Below are 22,458 nucleotides of genomic sequence, written 5' to 3' on the forward strand. Positions count from 1 at the left end.
CATTAATAATATTAATAAAATTACATATTTGGCAAAAATTTAAATGATACCATTTCTCGATTTAAATTTATAAAATCTTTTATATTTCAATTAACGTAACAACATATTTTATTCTTGTGACTTAATTTGTGTAAAACCTTATAAAACAGTTGGGACTCAATTCGTGTATTCCTCTTTTATCACTGGGACACAACTCATGTACCCTACTTTTATCATTGGGACACAACTCGTGTACGAGAAATTTCGTCGGGACACAACTCATTAACTGCGAATAAACTATTGATTAATTAATAATATACACAGCGACAATGTGAAAAGACGTAATATATCGAAATCTGAAGAATTATAAAAAAAATTGCAGAAATAATTTGTTTAGGGGGGCTGAGCTCCTGGGTTACCCCTGGATCCGTCTCTGAGTGCATCTAGGGTCATATTAAGAGAATTGTGCACTTCAAAAATCAAAGGATTTTTTTTTTTTTATATTGTTTTCTAATAAATATAACCAATAATTTGTATGTTGCATTTACAGCAATACATTTATAGGTACCGTTAGAATTGGTAGTATGATATGTTTCCAACTGTATAAATATTGGCTACTAACTAGTATACTGTATGTACGATGATTCACCAATTTATAAATATTAGAGAAGAGAGGGATATTACAAAGAATTTTAAAAACCAATAAATTGTATGTAAATATTGCTCTCAAGAACTATTATGAAAAAAAATTGTAAAAATTATATTTTATTAAGCTGTATTTGTTTTACTAATATAATTTTTTATATTAAAATATAGGTAGTTCATAAATATTTATTTGAAAACATTATATTATTATAAATTATGTGAATGGGGATAGGATTGAGGGTAAAACTTACCGAGGTCTGTAATCTTTTCACGATGTGTGTACCATCAAAAATATTGGTCAATAGTTGCAACTATATTCACCAGATTTAACACTTTATAACTTTTATCTATATTTTCAAAAGTGAAAGCTGCGTTGAAGATATTCCATATTAAGTTCGTATAAGAAGTGAAAATAAAAGCGGCTAATTAAATTAAATTAACTTGACATTCAATATCATTTGAAATAATGCAGGCTTAAAAAAATGAAATACCCAGTGATATTTTGATAGTTGATGAGGAGTATGTAAAATGGGATCATAATGTAATTGTAAAATTATAAAAATTAACTATACATTTTACTGGAATCCCCGTTTTAAATAACCAAACTTCGTATATATATGTAGGTATAGAATTTTATAAACTAGTTAGTCATTTCGCGGAAATGTCATAGCACTACACAACACTTTCCAACGGTGATGATTTATAAAAACGAGTTGATCGAGAACATATTGGTAAAAAGGAAATATTTCTCGAATAAAAATAATTGTTAACATGATTTTTTGTAAACGAAAACCACATATACAATATAATATTTTTTCATTCGTCAGTCTTAATGGAATCATTGAAAATGAAGCGTAACGTCGAATGAGGAAAAAAGGTTAGAAACCACCCCCGGTTTACCACTAACCAACAAAAATATCGCAATTACCTGCTCACGAATAACGTTAATAATATAGACAGTGGTATAAGTTCGTACACATTTACTCGCGCACTAGTAACCACGGTAATTTCCACCATTAATGAATTAAACCGCGGTTCACAGCTACCTCGTTTGTGGTGTCGTATCTAATACAATGTTTATATGCAGCAGTTAATGCGCATAAGGGAGCGGGTTTATATGCATCTAAAATATCAAGATTAGATGTTGAATAAAATTAAAAGTTGAAACGAATGGTTTTTAGTCCATGCTTTATACATTAGATTCCATGACCAAAATAATTATATTATTTTATAATTTGACATTTTAAAATTCCCGCTAAAATATTAATTCGCATTAAAGCGTTTACATGCATTTCTTAATCCCAGAGTAAGAGTTAACTCGATTTGACGAACCGAATTAAGTAATAAATGCTCATCAATTAAATACGAATTAAAAAAGCGTTTTTATGCACCCAATTCTCGGACTAACTCAATGCGCATTAATTGCTGCATATATAAACGTGGTATAATAGTTGAGTATGGCCTAACTTGGAAGTTACCGAGTAAATCATATAGTAAGTTAATAAAACCATGATTACAACAGCCAATCAAAATACGATAAATAGCTTATTATGATACACGGCATATAAGTGAACCCGACTTTAGAAATTAGAAAACGTATAGTCGTGACGTACGCCTCCTCCCTCACCCCAAACGTATTCCAATCAGTGTCATAAAGATCTATTCAGAGCTTAGAATCAATACATCAATTAAAACTTAAATTAAGTAATATTCTCTAAAATATATTTTCTTAAACGTTAATTAATATTATGTAAAACTACTAGTAGATTATAACAATTAGCAAATGTAAATATACAATAACATATTTTTAAATACATGACATGTTACTATGCTATCACTGAGCTTTATAACCAAAATGTCATTTATGCTAAACAATTTTTCACCATTTATATATATATTTATATTGTATATATATATATATGTTATACATATAACCTAACCTAACCTACATATATGGTGTAACTGTTAACATTTCAAATAGTTTCTCATCTATGTTTTGACGTTTAAATCACTTTCATCGTTTTTTTTTTTTTTTTTTTTTTTTTGAAATTCAATACTGTTGATTACAATGCGATATGCCAACTAGTATTTAGTATTTAAAATCACATTAGTAGAAAGCAGAGTTTCGTACAGTTTCCTTATGGGTTTCATATTACATGACATTTTTGAGTATAGGTACCTACTATATAAGTATATACAAAGTACAACGATGACAGAGGTTTTAAAATAATATAATTATAAAGGTATACTAAATTATCATACGGACATTAATCACGAGATTTTATGTACTTTATTATTTAAAAACAACTTAGTGTATCTAATAATAAAAAAATATATTAACTAAATAGATAATTATAAGCAACTTTAATGTAATACAACTAATAATTAATGAAGCTGAAGCTTATTAGCCTAATACCAAAAAAAAAAAATAATAAAAATAAATTTATTAGGTGAAACTGTATACGGTCTGTATAATAGTGAAATGCATAGGAGGGTTAATAAAATACCTGCCAGTATTGCAAAAATAATAAATACGCTAAATGTTATTTATTAAAGAGAACACCGGTTAATAATATTTTAGTATATATTTAGTCACGACTGTTATACTTTAATGAAATAATATGATCAAATACAGACAACTTGTTTGTTGAATGTTTTGTCTCTTGAAAAATTGCCAATAAAACGAATGGACACATTTAACAGCAAATCGCACTTAACAAACAATAAAAATAATTAAATAATGTTCATTAGTCGTCTCACTAGATATTATTTTTAAACTCAAAAAAATAAATAAATATAAATTGGGTTATTTCTGTATGGAAACAGACATTCTAAACAACAATCCGTAATTAAAGTTATCAATCATGTATTATTTAAATTAGAATTTTCTTAAGCTTAACGTCTAAGTTATCCAAAGAATCCAACTTATTTTATCAACAAAACCAAAGTAAATTAACCAATGAAATAAAGTATGTTAAATTTTTCAAAATGTGTTTTGTTAATCAATATCAATGTGTAAAATGTGTTATAGCAATTGATTGGAAATAACGTAAGATACATTAATTACCTTAATTTAATTTTGAATATATTTTAATATCAAAAAAAATTTGTTACATATCTAAAATAAAACATAGAGACCATTTTAAAAATCAACAAGATTTATTTAATTTTTTAAATAACTTTCAAATACTTTATTTTTATTGTTATTTTTAAATTGTATATTATTACCTATTATTGTTTAATGATTTTGAAAAATTATATTATACTTGAAAAAATTATTAAAACGTCCTTCTAAACATGAATATTTATACAATTTATGCAAACGATTTGGTAAACTATGCAAAAAATGATGAACAAATTTTGAATTTAAAAAATTCAAATACAGAGGAAAATTATTCATTAATCGGTAGGTACCTATCTACCTTTATAATTTTATGAAGTTTAATTTTTAATACTAGATAAAATTAATTTATTATTTTTCAAGAATAATATAATGACCTAAATTTTAAAAAAAACAACATATACAATCATTGATATAAATTAATAAAAAATAATAGTAACCAATTAAACACTATTTTGTTTTAGACGAAGAGAATATATCAAAACTATGTTTTAATGAAACATTAACTATATTGAATGAAAAAGACGAAGAAGTAGGCGAATTTGTTGGTAAAATACGGAAGAATAATTCAAATATTAATCCTGCAACTTTAATGATACATTTAAATTCTACTAATATTTCCGAACATGGTAGAGAAATTGGATTGAGTGTAATAACTACCACCACGGCAAATTTTCTTTCTTACGAAGAAAAATGGTCACAATGGTATTGTATGATTATTTTTGAACCTAGTTATGAACTATATCAATTATAATTTCAAATAATTTATGTAAATATTTAACGGCCATAGGTACTCTAAGGAATCTGAAATGACACGTAAAACAGTTTTAATTTCGAATAAAAACAATGATGGACGGGTACAAATTTACACGGATTTAAATAATGGTGAATTAATTGATCAAACCAAAAAAATAAATTTAACGAAAAATAAAGTAAGGTTACAATTAATATGAAATAATTAATAACTGACTTTAACTTTAGATAATTATTATTTAAACATTTAACATTTAACTTATATAATGTATCTTTATGTTTTAAAATAAAATGTTCTTAGTTTAAAGATCGAAATATAGTTTATAATTTTATATTAATATTATATGATGTATACATTAGATCAAACTAATTTCCTACATTTCCTACACCTATGATATATCGTTGTTAAAGAATTTTAATTAATTTAAACACTTAAATAATATTTGTATTGTACACTTCACAAATTCGCTATGGTAATATGAAATATGCTTTCCCTTTTGGTATAACAATATAACGTATTTTTTTAATATTAGCATTTATTTTGTTAAGTTTTATTTTTGTAAGACAAGATACGGAAATGTTTAACAACAATAATTCTGTTCAACAGTAGTGTTATATATTATGATAACGTAAATACTAATTTATTCTAGCCTCTGGGGAAGGATATTTATTCAAAGTGTCGTGAGGTTGAAGTCCCTTACATCCACCATTAGTCTCAATCCAAAGTTTGAATACTTTTGCAGTATATATGTTTTATACATGCAAATTTAATTGATAATGTAATAATGTAATAATAATAATAATATAATGTTGGTACTACATATTTATATAAATATATTCTTTTAAAAAAATACTTGAATATAACAATATGAATTTTCTTTTTTTAAACGTATAAATAGTATAATCAATTTTAAATATATTTTGACATAAAAATTGTTCCTAAAATAAGCAATTATAACCTAACCCAGCGGTTAATCTATCAATTATGAACAATTAAAATTTACAAATATAAGTAGTATAGGTAACCACTACAAATTAGCTTAATTTCATTTTTTCCTTGCGTATATAGTATTTAATATTAAAACAGGATTCGAGTAATTTATATTAAATATTATAGCAATAATAACTCCCGGGATAAAAAAAAACACAATAATAAGATAGGTATATTAAATAGACAATATAGTTTAACGTAAGAAACCCGTACATACAAAAAAAAAAATTTTAACTTGATACACAAAAAAATTTAATTACAGAATTTGTTAACCGAAGGAATGAACTATGCTTTCCTCCGATATCTTGCAATAACAGGATTTGAGGGTACTATTAAGAATAAAACAGCTGTAACTATCAATGGAACATTGTGTAAAACAATATACGTATGTATAATACACATAAATACATAATATATGTACATATATGTACGTATATATATCTGTACATTTGTACAATATTTATATAATCTTCTAAACTGATGTTATCTAATTGGTTCACGAACCTCTAAAGCCTGTAAAATTTAAAAGTAAAACATGTGTATTTAGCTATCTTACGGTCATCAAAGTGGGAATCAACTCGATCAGTTAGCGAAATTCACAAGTTTAGACGGGAACCAATTTAACTTACTTCAATAATATACCCTTTTAAAACAGTGACCAATTCGGCTACAGTGAATTATAGAGTATAAATAAATATTAATTATAATTCAATAATTCATACTTTTTATAGGAATGTTCAATAAAAGACAATTACAAAATTAATAAAGTGTCAATACCAGTGGTAATTATAAAGAGGGTTATACAAATAAAAAAATCTTTTAAAACTTCAATTGTACACATGACGACTATCTTAACTCGTTTGGGTTATATATTGCAACATTCATGGGGTAAAAAGATTGACAAGAAACTAGTGATCAATAAGTCGATGCGAATCACAAAAGATGGTTTTGTTCATAATGACACTATGTTGCACCTAAAAAATAACTGGGAACAAGATATTCGTTTCAAATCTATGTATCTAGATAAAGTTGTAAGTAACTAATTTTCAAAAATATGATTTTATTTAATTTATTGATTATAATTTTAGTCTGAAATGAATATAAAGTACAACACTTATATAAAAAACCACGGAGATGTGAAAGACATGATCATTGATTACATAAAAGCTTTATTATTAGCCAAACCAGATAATGTGTTACAGTTTTCAGTCGATTACTTTAAACAATTTAAACAGTTCTAAAGAATTTTTAATACTGAATTAATTTTTTTGTATAAAATTATGAGTATACAATTTAAATCGTGTAACCATATTGGTCATTATTACTCATGTATAATAATAATATTACAAACCTAAAATTAACTAAATTAATTAATTGTACATACATAATTTAACATCAAGACATTGAACATTCGTTAATCAATTATTCCTTTTTCAGTTTAAAATGTTAAATGTATAATAATATCCCACATCGTAAAAACTCTTAAAATTGAGAAAACTATGGCTCACATTATCGCTGACTTTTTTCAGTACCTAGGAAGTTACTTAATAACTTTTCAAACACTGGTCGTAAAACTAGACAAATTTCTTAAAAAGTTTTACATTGATAATTCATTGTTTAAAAATAGATACTGATACTTGATATTAATTGACCTGAAATGTTATTCTAGCATATTTACAATAGAAAATGAGGAATAAAAAATAATATAAATTTCGGGAAATTTTATAAATAATATCAATTGAACACCTAAAGCAACTAAAAAAACTGTCTATTTCTAATTACTAAACTACTACAAATTCCAAAAAATATGTTAAGTTACTTAATTTAACAATACCACATAATAGGAATGAGCCGACAATTAACATATTTCCATATATCATGGTAATAATAACAGGTAGATACGACGGGAATCTGCTAAAAAAGCCACATAATACATTGTATCAATATTACAACTACAAGGTTTGTATATATATAGAGTAGACACAATACGTTTACATAATATTTACATAGAATATTGTGACCCTAAACAGATATAAATTCCCAACTAAATTTGAAAATGTAGGTTCGTCAATACGGCATTATCTATGCTTTTAGATTCCTCGATGCTTTCAAATCGATTGTTTGGAAGCCCAGGGAGCAGGTACATATTAATATGCAAATATCCATTGTAAACGGATTTGTAGGATTTGTTGTGCTATTCTCGCAAAAAAAAAGTGAATTACCTTTTACGTATAATAAACTATAATATTGGCGAAAAAACTTTAAAGAACCAGTAAATACGAAATATCGTATACGACGCACTTACCACATAATATTGTTATTAATTTATTATCACGCGTGTCGTCGCGATGGAAACGGTAAGCGCGCAGACGCTTAGACGCGAGATAATAAAAACCGACCAATACGAAAAATAAATTAATAAACAAACCTGTGCTATAATAATATGAAAATAATATGTAGTGTCTTGGCCGTTGCGCCTACACCGCGTCGTCGGTCCCAGTTGAACCGACCAGATCGGCAAAAAATCGGAAGTCCGGTACGAATGTACCTGCGATGCTGTACGACGATATTATAATATGATTATGATTAAAATACTCGCGCATATATTATTGTTATCGTCACAACACCGAACAACGCGATAATGTAATAATAATTACGATAACACCGTACGATGCGATCCGGGTCGGGCGGAAAACCGGTGGGACGTGACAATATTCGGTAGACGTAAAATTATAATAATAATAACAGCGATGGACTCGCGAACGGGCAGAGTTTTATCAATTTTTCGAAAGATTCGGTATATTATATTATTATTATACGGTACGGCGGTGTATACACGGGGACACGCGCGAACCGGCGCACTCGTCTAAGACGCGACTGTCGCGCCGTGTACGTGTACGCGTGTGTCCGCAAAAGAGCGAGCGAGAGAGTTGCAGACGTCCGCGTATACGGCGGAGAGAGGAAAACACAAACTCCCGATGTTGTGTTGCGTACGCGCGCACGCACTAACGCCACACGCTGTCCGGGGCCAAAGACGTCGTCGTGTTGTTGCCTCCACCGGTTATGATACGACGACGACGACGTCGTCACCGCTCCGTATACCACCACCGCCACCGTCGACGCCACTAAGGACCCGTTTTTTTTTTTTCTTTCAGACGTTCTCAAACGTACTCTTATAACAACACTACCATTGTACGTCGTTAATGTCGTACCGGACTGCAATGTTGTTGTACGTACACGTGTTTCGAATGTTCCGACGTAACATCGTGGGTGCGAGTGCTGTGCCCGCAGAGGTGGGTCAGGTTCATACCGCACCGCGCGCAGTCGATATAGGCAGACAAAATATTATAATAAAATCTTCTAAAGGAGAGTGACCTGTAGCTGTCTTAACATTAGATAGATACCGTATATATAGCTGTACAGTGGTAGATACTGTTTGGAGCAGACGCGACTTTTTAGTCGTAAGACGTCGTGTTACTCGAGTAACCCGAAAACGGATTTCACAAATTTAAATTATTATAATAAATGTTGGCCATAAATCGTGATCACTGAATGTTTTAAATTACATCGTGTATACAATATTATTAATTATCGAGTTGTTTTTGTTTAAAGACGTGAAACAATATGTGGTTTTGAGTTGCTTATAAATCTTTTGGTCTTGACAAACGTTTTCCCACACGTCTCCGACAACACTTTACTTTCAACTATACAGAGTTAGTCAACTATTATACCTATTTTATACCACAAAATATAACTGTAGGTATATTATACTTATTTAGATAATAGTTTTATTTTAATTTAAGTCTTTTGACAAATATGTCCTGCAGCTACAATCAACATTATCTGAAAAATTTGAGTAGGTAGAAATTGTAGGAATGCTTTTAAAAAATTCAGCAAACTTCTCCGTGCCTTGGTTTTGAGCAGATTTAATTTATATACATATACTAATATACTCATACAGATAATATATATATGTATTTATATTGAGCATTCTTTATTTGTGTTGTACATAATATAATAATAAATAATAATCAACAATATTAATCATATCCATCAATCCATCATCTCTTAGTTAACGAGAAGATAATTTGAGTACCTAAATTATTCTAATTTAAATTTATATTACCCAAACGGTGAAGATAATGCAACATTTCGTACAAAATGCTTTTATTCCCGCAAGTCGAGACGAAACGAATCATTTTCAATATCTAGAAAATCTCGATAGACCACGCAAAATTTGTACTGATTAATAAATATTACCTAAATAAATAGATAGTATAATATTATAAACAAGATGGGTATAAAATTAATTTTATAAGTAGGTACCTACAACATATTGTTCATGTGTGTTAATTTATTTTCTGTATTGTATATATACAGTATGTCACTAAACATAGTACCATTAATTAAAAATACTAATAGTGTTTATAATCCAATGATAGTACGTATCAAATTATAATAAAAAAAAGTATTATATATATTATATATAATTAAATCCCAATAGAAAAGTAAACAAAACAAAAAACGACACCATATATTATAATTAAGAAGTTATTGCTCCCTAGTGGCCTAGTCCCTTATATCTTCAAACTTATTGACGGTGTTGAAAACATCTATCTATCAAGAGACAAGCAGGCGCAGATTTATAAATCTGAAATGAAGTAAAGGGGGAACATTTTTTCAGAAAATAATATGATTATAATTTTAGTAGGTTCTTACATAAAAGAATAAAGATAAGAATTTATAGCAATATTAACAATTTTATTTATACCTGTTTTAAGTTTATATTAATTTATTTTAACTTTTAAGGCATAAGAACTATTTATTATATGAATAAATACATAGCATATGACATTTCCAAAAAGGCTTATAGTACATTTTCAAATATTTACGAACGAGCAAAAATGTTTCTACAAACCTAAGTACCTATATAGAAATAAAACTAAAAATAATTAAAAATATAAAATGTCTATACTTAAACAATTTAAAAAATCATACCATATTTGAAAAATTATGATATAAACATTTTGTGAGCATTTAAAATATACCCGGTTATTCTTTTTTGAACAACAAACCAACAAAAATTGCTTGAAGAAAAATAGATATTTTATGGATGAATTTACATTGTTGTAAAAATATGAACTTCAAAAGCTCATAAACAATTAATTTGTCTTTGCAATAGAAATTCTATTTTAATATAAGTTGCAAAATGTATAAAGAACCTTTTATTAAATTTTCAAATCGTAGGTATGAATTTGTTAAAATTCTAACTTCAAATGCCTCTAAAATTTTTTTTTTAATTTATGCTCAATTTTTGTTTTTATTCTTATAAATAATAACTATTGAGGAACCATGTTTTATATTTTCATGAGATTTGATCGAAAAATAATTTAGGTACATTAAATAAAATTTATTTACCGCACACGGATAATAAAAACGGTTAATTTCAATAAAAATCTTTTATTATAAATGAAAGGGATGATTTACATTACGAAGTCACACAGAAACTCCATATATGTCTCTGTGTCTGTGACAATAAAACGCAAGACGTGTGACTTTTCTCGTGTGCCGATAGAGACAAGGGATGGCCCAGTGTCCAGCGAGAGTCTCTACAACCAAGTATAAAGCTAGATCTTTGGAAACGCGGAGGCCTTTGATGGGGCTGCCTACGACTCTGGCCGACTTGACAAATCGACTCTCTCACCAGTGCATGCGCACCAGTCCTTTTAATAACATCTCTTGACACCGCATCCGACGAGCGACAACTAGGCCTGTTTTTCGAAATAGGTAAGTCAGTGTTGTTTTTTTTTATTTAGATTAACGTGCCCATTTAATTTATTAAATCACTTCACCACGTCACTAAATTATATATATTATATATATATATATATATATATCGGCGACCCAGGTAAGGTGCGTGCGGTTATAATTATTACTATATTATAATTTAGACGTATATTCTACATAATACATACGGTGTACTTTATTAGATTCTTGATCTTGAGTACACGACCTCGAGAGTCCTTCGACAATCAGGAGGAAGGTAATTGCGTAAGAATTGATACTTATTAATATATAGTAAGTGGTTTTGTTCTCCAGCACTTCTAAGTGTAGGGAAGGGTGAAGGGTCACCGAAGACTTGGAGACATTATCCTATAAAGGCTTGTGACCTTTTACTTATTCTATTTTAGTTTTATTATAAAATTAACTTATATTAAAGATATTTTATACCTACCCAGTACCCTACATCTCTTATTTTTATGTTATTAGTTTATTACAAAAATTTAAAATGATAACATAGACACTTGTTAGTTGTTGATAACTTCGAGGTTTTAAATTTTTAACAGTTATTTGTTCTTTAATATTCTAATAAAATAAAAATAATAAACTTTGTCCAAAAACTGGTTTTGATTAAAGATTTCCATTTATACTTATTTTTCTGCTTTTTAGTATTTTAAAAAATACTGGACAATTTTATACTTTCAAGTACCAACTAGATGACATTTTCTACCAGAAAATATCATTCCCAAAGTTGTAAATCAGCGTTTATTTACTTTTCCAAAAAGTGATGACCAACACAAAAAAACACATCATTGTAAATGGCTCCACTCTAAATCTAAAAATGTATTAGCTTAAAAAATTATGGATTTGAGAAAATGTACGGTCATCATCATTTATTTATTATAAATACCAAGATACCACGCTCAATAGTCAATATTAAAAATCGAAATATTTTGTCAGTTACAAAAGCGTCTTCAGACAAAATACACATTATCATAAAAACTATAAATTTAACAAACCTAAATAAGTTGACACAATAATATTTTATTACCATGGAACATAATCACAGTTATCAGCATTTCCTAAGTTCCTTATTATTTTCTTTAAACTAGCTACCTACAGCCTACATGTGTAGTAATACATTATAGTTGATTTCACAAAAAGTGGAAAGCACTAAGACAGAAATTTCCGTCCCTTAACATGTTTGTAAACAGTAGTTTTTATCACATCATAAAATATTACTACGGTGAGAGCAATTTTTTCAGTTTTCAGTTCAAGAAATATGAAAACTCTTATTTACAGACACGGCAAATAGTGAAATTAATTCAAGGTCAGTCGTCACTCGTTATGAAAGTTTTGAACTATATCTACTATATCTTGTATAAAGGGGGATTTGGGAGTTCACCCCCCCCCCCCAATTTATCACAAATACGTGCTTGAACTATATTAAAATGATAAGATACTACACACAAAATTACACAACGCACGTTCATTTTTAGAAAATTGCCTATATTGAACCCCTTTTAACGGTTGGTACCAATTATATTTTAATAAAATATAACTACCTATAATACTTAATTTAAAAAAATATATTTATTAAAAAACTACTACATTAATTCGGAACATAATTTTGTTTTCATTGTAACTCATCTTAATGGGAAAAGTAATTGCTGTATTGGTGATCGTGGCATCGCCTATCCCATTATATCCACCATCACTGTAACTAAAACATTTTCAATAAAATATTGATTTTAATTAACTTTCTAAAAAAATAAAAAACAAGAACTTTTCAAGTTAAGAGTCAGAAATTACCTCTTTGTACCTTTTTCCGACATGCAAATTGCAAAGTTAGCCCCTACGTCAACTAAATCACTTTTAATAAATGGTACTCATAGCTGTTCTTCTTAATCGATAAGTAATAATTGTAAGTTAATTTTCGGAATTTTTAAAAAGACTTCCAAATTTATCACATGACACAATTATAATATCTTAGGCGACAGCCCTTCACATAACTTATAAAGTTCTGAGTTGAATATAATTTATAAAAATATTTCAATTATTTATTATAATAAGTATATTATATTATGCAGGTCAATATCTGTTTCCATTATGATTTCATTTTTGGCTTCTCAGTAATAATAATCATAAATATGTTTCTGCCCTATGGTTACGTTTGGGCTTCTCTAATTAAATTGAATCTCATAATTGTGTCCGTTATTTGAAATAGATTACAGTCTCAAACTTCCAATAAAACATTAATTTATAATTGATTAAATGTATTTAATTTTGATAACGCATTTAGCTGCAAATACCACTGGACCTATTCCAATTTTTATTTATTTTTATACCATTATAAAGTTTAATAAATTTTTATGTTTTTATATATAATAATTTATTTTTTTCACTTCTTAAAATGTACATATTTGCCTGCGGGCATCCCTAAACCCCTTGCCATTTTTTTTTATTGTATTAATGTTCTTGAATTTATATGTATTATTTATACTTAAGCTTTCAACCTTCGACTGACACCTCTGGGCTCTAATCATATTTTATGTTTTCATTTGTATATTTAATCTTTTTGGTTTGTTATTTAACGTAGACAAAAAGTCTATTTCCTCTATTGCACACTTCAATAGTTAATTTAAATAGTTTGTTTTATTGTTTAAAATGCAATTATACTTTTGGGTGCCTATAGGGTTCTCTTTTAATATTAAAGCTCTTTAAAAAATTTATAAAAAAAATATATAAATCTATAAAAATATGCATTTTTATAGTTTTTTCATTTACATTGACTAAGTTACATTTGAATAATAATTCTATAATGAAATTAATAGTTATTCATTTAATGGATTGAGTCACTTAAATACCAGGATAGATTAGAATTAGAATTCATTACACTGCTTCTATTAAAACATAATTATAAATTTTTGTTTTTACTTTTTAAAATGCATTTGATTATGGTCGTTCCTGTTCCTCGTCGACTCATCTTTTTATTTTATATATTATTTTATTCGAGTTAATTTATTTTTATTACTTTTCCATAAAACCCTATGACACATTTCTTAAACTTAATTATGAAGTTATTTTAGCCTTTAGGATTAACGATCCGTAGAGATTATAGCCTCTGCTCTATTAGAACAAACTTTTATAGTTATAAATATATTTTGTTATGCTTTTAAAATACATTTGATTGCGTGCGTCAATATGGTTCTTTTGAATTTTTGTTTTTTTTACATGAAAATCGAGTTAATTTTTTTTTATACTTTTACCAACTATCTGAACTATTCTTAAGTGACCTTTGAATAATCTTTTATCAGTTATTGATTCTTTGGATGATTTAGTAATCAGAATAGATTGCAGTTTCCAGCTTCTACAATAACATAATTTTATTTTTAATCACATTTTATAATTTTTCAAATACATTTTCCTGCCGGTGCCCATAGGGCAGTAGCAGGGTGATACAGAATGCATGATCTTTTAATAATACGCGCAACTATCCAAAAAATATCATTCATCAGAATTTTTTGATTTAACAAGAAATAAATTCATCAAATTAGTTGATACGCAGGGTTATTAAAATTTAACCAACATTTTTTATTTAACACGTGAGTGTTTACAGAAAGAAATCTCATCCCTAGACTTATATCCAAGTAACCAAGTAGGTATGTATTTTATTATATAAATAGGTACCTAGGTAATAGAAACTATTCATTTTTTTATGTTTATTGGAAAATATCTAATTTTTTTAAATTAAAATTATGAAATCATATACCTTAATGTCTTTCTTATATATATATATGTATTGACGTATTGTAAACATTTTATTTATTAATAGGTAAGTACCTATCGAGTAGAGTAAATAACAAAATTTAACAACCCATAATTACTAGGTATGTCTATTAGGTTCGCCATCACTAGGGCTCGGGACTTCTAGGATTTTCATGTTTTTAAATAATCATTAGAAACATAGCTAAATAATATGAAAATTTGTTTCATAAATGGTACAACTTACATTATACGTTTAAATCTTAGAGTAAATCTTATTTTCATAATTGTATGTTCATAACAAACACTAACAATCATATATTCATATCACAAACTACATAAATCATTGAAGATATTAGGTAGTTGTTGTATTTCCATTTTATGAATTTAGGTATATTTTCTCCTTGTACACATACTAATAAAATACAATTAATATTTAATAATAACTAAGTTTTGATGTAAATTTCAAAATTTTCAATTTTCATAAAATCTCATATCAGATATCAGAGGATGAGCTAGGGATTTCCACGGAGGGCAATGGTCTGCCCATCGCCACTGTAAATACATGATACTTGGGTAAATATTCAATTCTTTCTCAATTACCCACTAGATATTTATTCATCAAGACAATTTAGCTGTGACTCAATGAGATAATCGTCTTACAATAACCTTCTTATACCATTACTCTGGCTTGAGAGTCACCAATGATGGAATATATGTCATTGAAAACTCATATTTAGAGCAAATAATTCTTTAAAATTAAAATTGTCAAGTACACATGCTGAGCTAGATGTGAAAGCCAGAGTATGCATTAAAATGTATGTTATTATAAATTAATTACTTAGGGTTTGATTTAATTATTTAATAAATGATAATGGTAATTTGTATCAAAAAAAAAAAATAGATACCTAGATATTATATAAAATTGTAAAAATTACAGACAAAACTGAAAAGAATTTTTAAATGCAATATATTAAAATATAAATTATCAAGAGATTGTCAAATTTTAATTGAAAAACATCAAAAAAATTAAGTTGACAACTAGGAACACATAATATAACTTAATATATTATCAATATAAATTTTCATTACAGTACTTAACCACTTAGCTGTATTGCAATCGTAGAGGTATTAATTGGAACTTGAAACAGTATCTGTAGTCATTGAATAGATCTATAGAAGTAAATATTATTATAAAAATATCCACACTTCTTATATTATAGCTTGCTTTTTTATTTAAATTTAAATATATAAATAAGACATAAAACCTCCTTTTATTAGTAAAACCATTAATTATATAGTATTACTATAATACTAATATTTATAATCAATGGTAAAACTTAATGTAAATTTCATCAAGTGGAAAAAAATCAAACAATCATCAATACAGGTACCTCTTAATTATAAATCTTTTTCATATCAATTTTTCATACATTATTCTAGTCACAATATGAAAAGTCATTAAAATTGATAATATAGTGACGTTGTGCATTACACACATAGTTATCAAAAACTTCAGTATAAATATCTGTAAAAAAAAAAAAACACAAAAGGCAGTGAAAAATGTTATTATTGGTATTGTGGGAAAATGTTCATTTAAACAAATTATATAAGGATTTAATTGTTTATCTCTTGTAAGTTATATTATAGCTTCTACATGCTGCTAAGATTTACTTAATAATAACAATAAAATAATATTAAATATAATTAGTTTATTATCAAAAATATTAAAAATGTAATACAAATTTATTTTTAAATATTCAAAAAGTAATTACTTATTTACTTAAAATATAATATAATACTTATCTTTATATTTTTATTTAAGGCACAATTATTTAAATTTAAAAAAAAAATGGACGGATTACAATATTGAACAAATATGATGAAATTAGTTAAAGGGGACGACAACAATCAAATGAGATTGATGTATTCATATTTTATAAGATTGCAGATGAGTAAAGGTATTATTATAGTTATTTGTTTTTTAAAACCAGACCACACTACTCTTAGTAGCTGTCAAAAAAGATGAATCATCATTTCTTTGGTATAATTTGAACACAATATTCTTACGTATTTACTATTTATGTATTATTTCAAATAAAGATCCTTATGTCTATAGTTTGCACTATGTACCCCCTTGGAAAATGTCCAGACATCTTTCAAGATGGTATATTATATCCAATTTTGCTCAGCACATTATGTGCTTCAGATCAACCTAACACTCTTAACATATTAATACCTAAGTAAACATTTTGAGTGTTTTCATGGTATCGGGTTTAAAGCCTTGATTAAAACATTTGAAGGTCATATGGAATCAAATTTCATGTAACATTTCTTTAAACTTTTTTTTTCTATATGAAATTAGATCATTGCCGTTCCCCATCAAATTCTTACATAGTAATGGCAGTCTTAACAAAATGGTTCTTAGTTAGCAAACAAAATTATCAATATAATAGATATTTAAAAAAAAAAAACTATTTTTAAATAGTCATAATAATACAAAAATGGTCTATAAAAAAATGTAATTAAAAGTGCTGTTATACTATAAAGTATAAATTCATAGCTTATTAAAATATAAGAAGCTCAATGTTTGGTGATTGCATTTCGTAGATCACTCTGTATTGAGTGTAAACACATAACCAGCAATAAAACTAAAAAATAAAATATATTAATTAATCATATTTTTTTTAATAATTTATGTATTTTGTATTTTATTTAATCTTGTAAACATACTTGCATAGCAGCCACAATCCAATAAATCACAGCAGCACATATTATGTGAATCTAAAAAATAATAATACCAATTTCGACATATTTAATATAAACTATATAATAATTAACCTAATTCAGAATTTCAGTAGCATAGTATTTATTTATTTAGTTATTATTAAAACTGCTACAACTAGGATCATTGAACTAAAAATAATAAGATAACATTTTTTTTTTTTATGATATGTTTACATTTTATACAATACCTAGTAATTTATTTATCCAAGAGCACTCATATAAAAACTATGAATATTAATGAAAATATTTTTTTTTCACAATTTTAAATTTTTACAGAATTGAACGAATAGTTATTGAGTTATAAGTATTTTAAGTTTAGATGAATGAAATGGTGTAGAGGTACAACCACACTTGGGTACTCCTCAAAATGTTGGTCCGCTACTCTACTTACCTAAATTTAAATACTTATAACTAGGGTGCGTATTTCAATGCATTTGCAACTTTTTTATGGAATGTCTTACACAATGCTTTCCAATGTACAAATGTGTTATAAGTACTCCATGTCATAACTACAAACTTTTTGGAGCATTTTTAAGCTATTTCTCATAGTATGACTAAAAAAATTGACTTTATTGAAATGTATACATAATATAAAAGTATAAAACATAATGAAATAAAAATGTTATTTGTCAAATTTAAATTTTTACTCATTTTTTATATTTATAAAGGAACGTTTGTACCTATGTCCTATACAATATTTTTTTGTTAAATTTAAATATTTATTTATTTCATTAACTCTACACAATATATTACCTCTTCAAAAACAATATGCTTGAAATTCAAAAGTATTGTATTAAAAAGTCAAGCATTGAAACATGTAATTACTAACAGAGACAAGTAATGCTTAAATTTTATTTTTAAAGAATAATATTATAAAATTTACTTACATAAATATAGTATCCATATAGCAGCCAAATGGACCAAACCAGTAAAAATATTACAACAAAGCCCATACCAATTAGCCATGGTAATAGGAATCCTCGAAGATTGTTATTTAAACCCTTCAGCAACAATAGAGATGAACCCACCATATAGGCAAAAAATATTAAAGTGTACACCACATAATAATTAAGTTCTAAACAAAAAACATAATAATTAAAAATGCAACAGATTAAAAAAATGTAAAAATAAAAATGTAATAAATGCTGACTCTTGAAAAAAGAAACCCACTGTGATTAATTTACATATTCTTCAAACTAACCCTAGCATAGCACAATCTAGTAAAAACCCTCGGTACAATCTGGTCAGATCTGTTATTATACAAGCATCAGGTTCCTTTATTCATTGGCCACATTATAGTGTCATACTACAAAACTTAACATTAAAACTACTATATAATAGGTCAGGTTGAAGGAACTACTTTTTCAAAGATTTGTTAATAGAAATAAAAATATAATATTGATATATGTAACTGTGATAAAAAATTAACCTTAAATGGTCAATGTGAATGCTGAAAAAAAAATCTAAGGTAACATGATACAGAATGCGACAAAATGTATGGCCATTATAGTGACTTTGACAATTGCACATAATAGTTATTATTATTATTATAAGTCTTGTAGTATGTGTATAGAATAATTAAGTAATGTAGATAGAGTAATTAAGTCAAATAATATTTTATTGAATTGATTTTGGTTAACACTTTGACTGAGGCATGGCTTGACCTGAGCGATTCCCCTGTACAGAACATTTTTTGTAATAATAGTAGTAAGTATAATAGAAATATGAAAAATACCCGGAATCTCAAACCACCAAGAATTAAACAAATCTGTGCGGAGGTGCAAGCACAAATAGCTTGTTGTATGCTGGTATTATTGGGAGAGGTCATAAAGTAATACAGGTTGTCGACGCCCGCCACATAGAACAAATACGATTTGTCGACAACACGTCGACATCAGCAGCCAAAGTGTTAATAATGAAACTAATTTGTATGTTTAGCTTGAATATGCTAAAATATGGTTATGCTCTGAATAATCATCATACACAATTATGGATATAATTAAATTATATAGAAATGTGCCATGAGCATAAAAAGGTTGAGAACCACTGCCCTAAGAATGTATATTATACAGGAGACATTCTTGCCTATTTTAAAACTTAGGGTCTTGAGTATTTTCTTTAAATTACTTACCACGTAAATTAGCTTCAAAAAACGGATTATACATTTGTGTTGATTCACCTCCATTTTGCATATGGACAAGAAGTGCCATCAAGAAAATTGATATCGCCTAAAAATAATAAAATAAATATTTATATACTAGAAAAATAAAAATAAATGTATAAGCTTACAATTGTGTATGCTGCTACAAATTTACAACCAGTTTTCACGTCTGGATACACAACAATGGGCGTCCAAAATGTTTTTAATAGAGTCATTATTCTTTTTTGTCAATAATCACAATAAAATCTATAAAAAAAAATGTAAATATATTTAGAAAAAATTATTTAAAATAACAATAATTTCACATTATGCCTTTTAATTATAATACATTCTAAATGGTAACAACTAAACTTGATCAATTATAATAATTATACAACAATTGCATACGATAAACCAAGGTAAATACATACAAAGTAATAGTGGTCTTTAAATAATTATAAAATTTATTATAAAAATAATTGAAAGCTTATAAAAAGTGTAACATTTATAAATACGGACTAATATTTACTGTTTTGATTTTAGTTAAAACAATCAAGCAAAAAGAAACTATTTATTGTTATTAATTTTAACAACATAAAAAATAAATGGTTTAATAATTACATTAATGGATCATCTTCAATATTACACAAAAAATAAATGTCTGATAAATGAAGACTGAATTACAATATCTGGGTAGTCAACACTGAACATAATAATATTTATATTAAATAGATAATGACCAACAAGTGTCAAGAGCTATACACTAACACATAAAAAATAAAGAAAGACCAGCCGGCAAATCTGCAAAAGTATAAAACTACACTAACCAAATCATTATCACCGGCAAGACTTAAATTTATCACGATTGAGTTTCAAAATGCGTGTTTACATAAAAATAATACAATAGTTTACACTACCATTGTGTTTTTTTACGGGCGGTTTTTATTAATAGTAAACAATTATTTTTAGGGCGTGTTGCAGTAACTAGCAGTGGTGGTATTAGTTCAATTTGTTGTTGTCGCCGTTTAAATAATAAAATTTGCTTACGAGTTACGACGTCAGTTGAACGCTTCTTCGTTTGTATTCAAAGTCAATACGTACTAACGTATTAGATTTGAAAATTACCAGTTTGAATAAGCTATTAACGGCGTCTTGATCTAGACATCTAGTTGAACTTGGTTCTTGGGAAGAACGGAATTCGTCAATCATTGAACTGATCTGATCACTGATATCACATTATCACTTATTATCAGAAGCAAAGAATATGTAGTGTTATCATCGTTCGAAAATGTTGCCAACAGATATTATTCGAGATATTAGTTTGCTAACGGGAACAAGACGGTACAAAAAAAAAGAAACAAGCAAATTGATTAATAGGTATTCAAATTATTTATTAAAATGCATAGTGTACAAGCTGGTAGGTCAGATGGGAAATAATAAGATTAAGAATCAAACATCGACATTTAGATAATGGGCGTCCGTAGGAAGGAGGGGGGAGAAACGGGGCACTTGCCCTTCCCCTAGAATTTTAAATTTGTTTTCCTTAGTAATATCTGTTAGGTACGCTGTTGAGCACCAATTTAGTAAACACAAAATACTTTATTTTTTGATAAATAATAAATAGTATAAAATTCTCTTTAGTAATAACTGGATTATTTTATGTTATCATAGTTTGAGTGCTCACTGCTCATGTCGTCGCTTCAGTTCAAAACTGCAATAACTCCAAAAAACCATTACTGAAAAATAACAGTTTTAAAAAACCTAATATTTTAGAATAATTATACATAATTTTTTTTTATAGATAAAAAATTCAAATTTGGTTAAACCTAATTAAAGTATAATTTTTAAGTATCATTAATTTACAAAGAGTACTTAAGCACATATATCAGTATTGAATCAAAATACTATAAACGCTTTAAAAATAACTCGACATATTGCAATATTGAACTGAAATTCTACTTATATGTACGCAACTACTAGACTTATTGTATTATTGAACTGAAACACAATACACATAAATTGATATATTGCATAAATAATAAATATTTATTTTAAATTTTAAATAACGTAATACATTGTAGAAATAAAAACATAACACAATCTTTGAAATAAAAAAAATTAAAATGTATCTTTGTAATTATAAAAGCATAATTATAAACACATTTATGGATTAGTCACTTAAGTTATTCTCACTTTTGCTGTTTTTGTCTGTTGTTGGTGATTTAAAATTTTTATAAACTGCCCAATGAATTTTTGGAATTGCATTAAAATGACAAAGGGATAAAAGATCTTTTTACTTAGCATCACTAATTAGTATTTGTACAAGATGAAGTCAATGTTTTTAATTCTGGGATATTGAAATCAATTAATAATAAATCTATTTACAAAACTTTTATTTTGCATTTTTTACGTTTTTGATTTATTAGGTAATTTTTTTGCCTTTTTAGGACATATTTTCTTTTTTTAGTTCATTTTTTGGTATTTTTAATTAAATTC

At 27.0% G+C, this 22,458-nt stretch overlaps 3 protein-coding genes across 3 annotated transcripts in view; 1 reads left to right on the plus strand and 2 right to left on the minus strand.

Annotated features, from left to right (window-relative positions):
- The window catches only part of LOC132920044 (rho guanine nucleotide exchange factor 17), a 70,966-nt gene extending 62,472 nt beyond the window's left edge, over window positions 1-8,494 (minus strand). Inside the window, exon 1 of the mRNA XM_060982085.1 lies at window positions 7,918-8,494. The gene's annotated coding sequence lies outside the window, so the exon portion shown is untranslated. The remainder of the gene's footprint in view (window positions 1-7,917) is intronic.
- On the plus strand, window positions 3,922-6,730 carry LOC132925038 (ciliogenesis-associated TTC17-interacting protein-like). The gene is made up of 6 exons (XM_060989472.1): window positions 3,922-4,030; window positions 4,210-4,450; window positions 4,536-4,677; window positions 5,752-5,874; window positions 6,221-6,520; window positions 6,578-6,730. The coding sequence occupies exons 1-6, from the start codon at window positions 3,922-3,924 to the stop codon at window positions 6,728-6,730; spliced, it is 1,068 nt and encodes a 355-aa protein (XP_060845455.1).
- Window positions 8,495-16,727: 8,233 nt separating the features above from the next.
- Window positions 16,728-21,191, minus strand: LOC132917476 (uncharacterized). Its single transcript, XM_060978228.1, has 6 exons — window positions 21,010-21,191; window positions 20,112-20,229; window positions 19,954-20,050; window positions 18,710-18,897; window positions 17,769-17,819; window positions 16,728-17,686 (listed from the first exon to the last, which is right to left on the minus strand). Exons 2-6 carry the CDS (start codon window positions 20,196-20,198, stop codon window positions 17,603-17,605), a joined length of 507 nt encoding a protein of 168 aa, XP_060834211.1. The 5' UTR covers window positions 20,199-20,229; window positions 21,010-21,191; the 3' UTR covers window positions 16,728-17,602.
- Window positions 21,192-22,458: the final 1,267 nt, after the last annotated feature.

This window comes from Rhopalosiphum padi, chromosome 1 (assembly GCF_020882245.1).
Source record: "Rhopalosiphum padi isolate XX-2018 chromosome 1, ASM2088224v1, whole genome shotgun sequence".
Taxonomy (NCBI): Eukaryota; Metazoa; Arthropoda; class Insecta; order Hemiptera; family Aphididae; genus Rhopalosiphum; species Rhopalosiphum padi.

Excerpts from the sequence above, each read along its gene's own strand:
- LOC132925038 (XM_060989472.1), top strand. The coding sequence starts at position 3,922 with ATGAATATTTATACAATTTATGCAAACGATTTGGTAAACTATGCAAAA. Across the intron at positions 4,451-4,535 it reads GAAGAAAAATGGTCACAATG|GTACTCTAAGGAATCTGAAA; the intron begins GTATTGTATGAT and ends TAACGGCCATAG. Across the intron at positions 6,521-6,577 it reads CTATGTATCTAGATAAAGTT|TCTGAAATGAATATAAAGTA; the intron begins GTAAGTAACTAA and ends TTATAATTTTAG.
- LOC132917476 (XM_060978228.1), bottom strand. The coding sequence starts at position 20,198 with ATGACTCTATTAAAAACATTTTGGACGCCCATTGTTGTGTATCCAGAC. Across the intron at positions 20,051-20,111 it reads TTGTAGCAGCATACACAATT|GCGATATCAATTTTCTTGAT; the intron begins GTAAGCTTATAC and ends TATTATTTTTAG. Across the intron at positions 18,898-19,953 it reads TTTTGAAGCTAATTTACGTG|AACTTAATTATTATGTGGTG; the intron begins GTAAGTAATTTA and ends TTTTTTGTTTAG.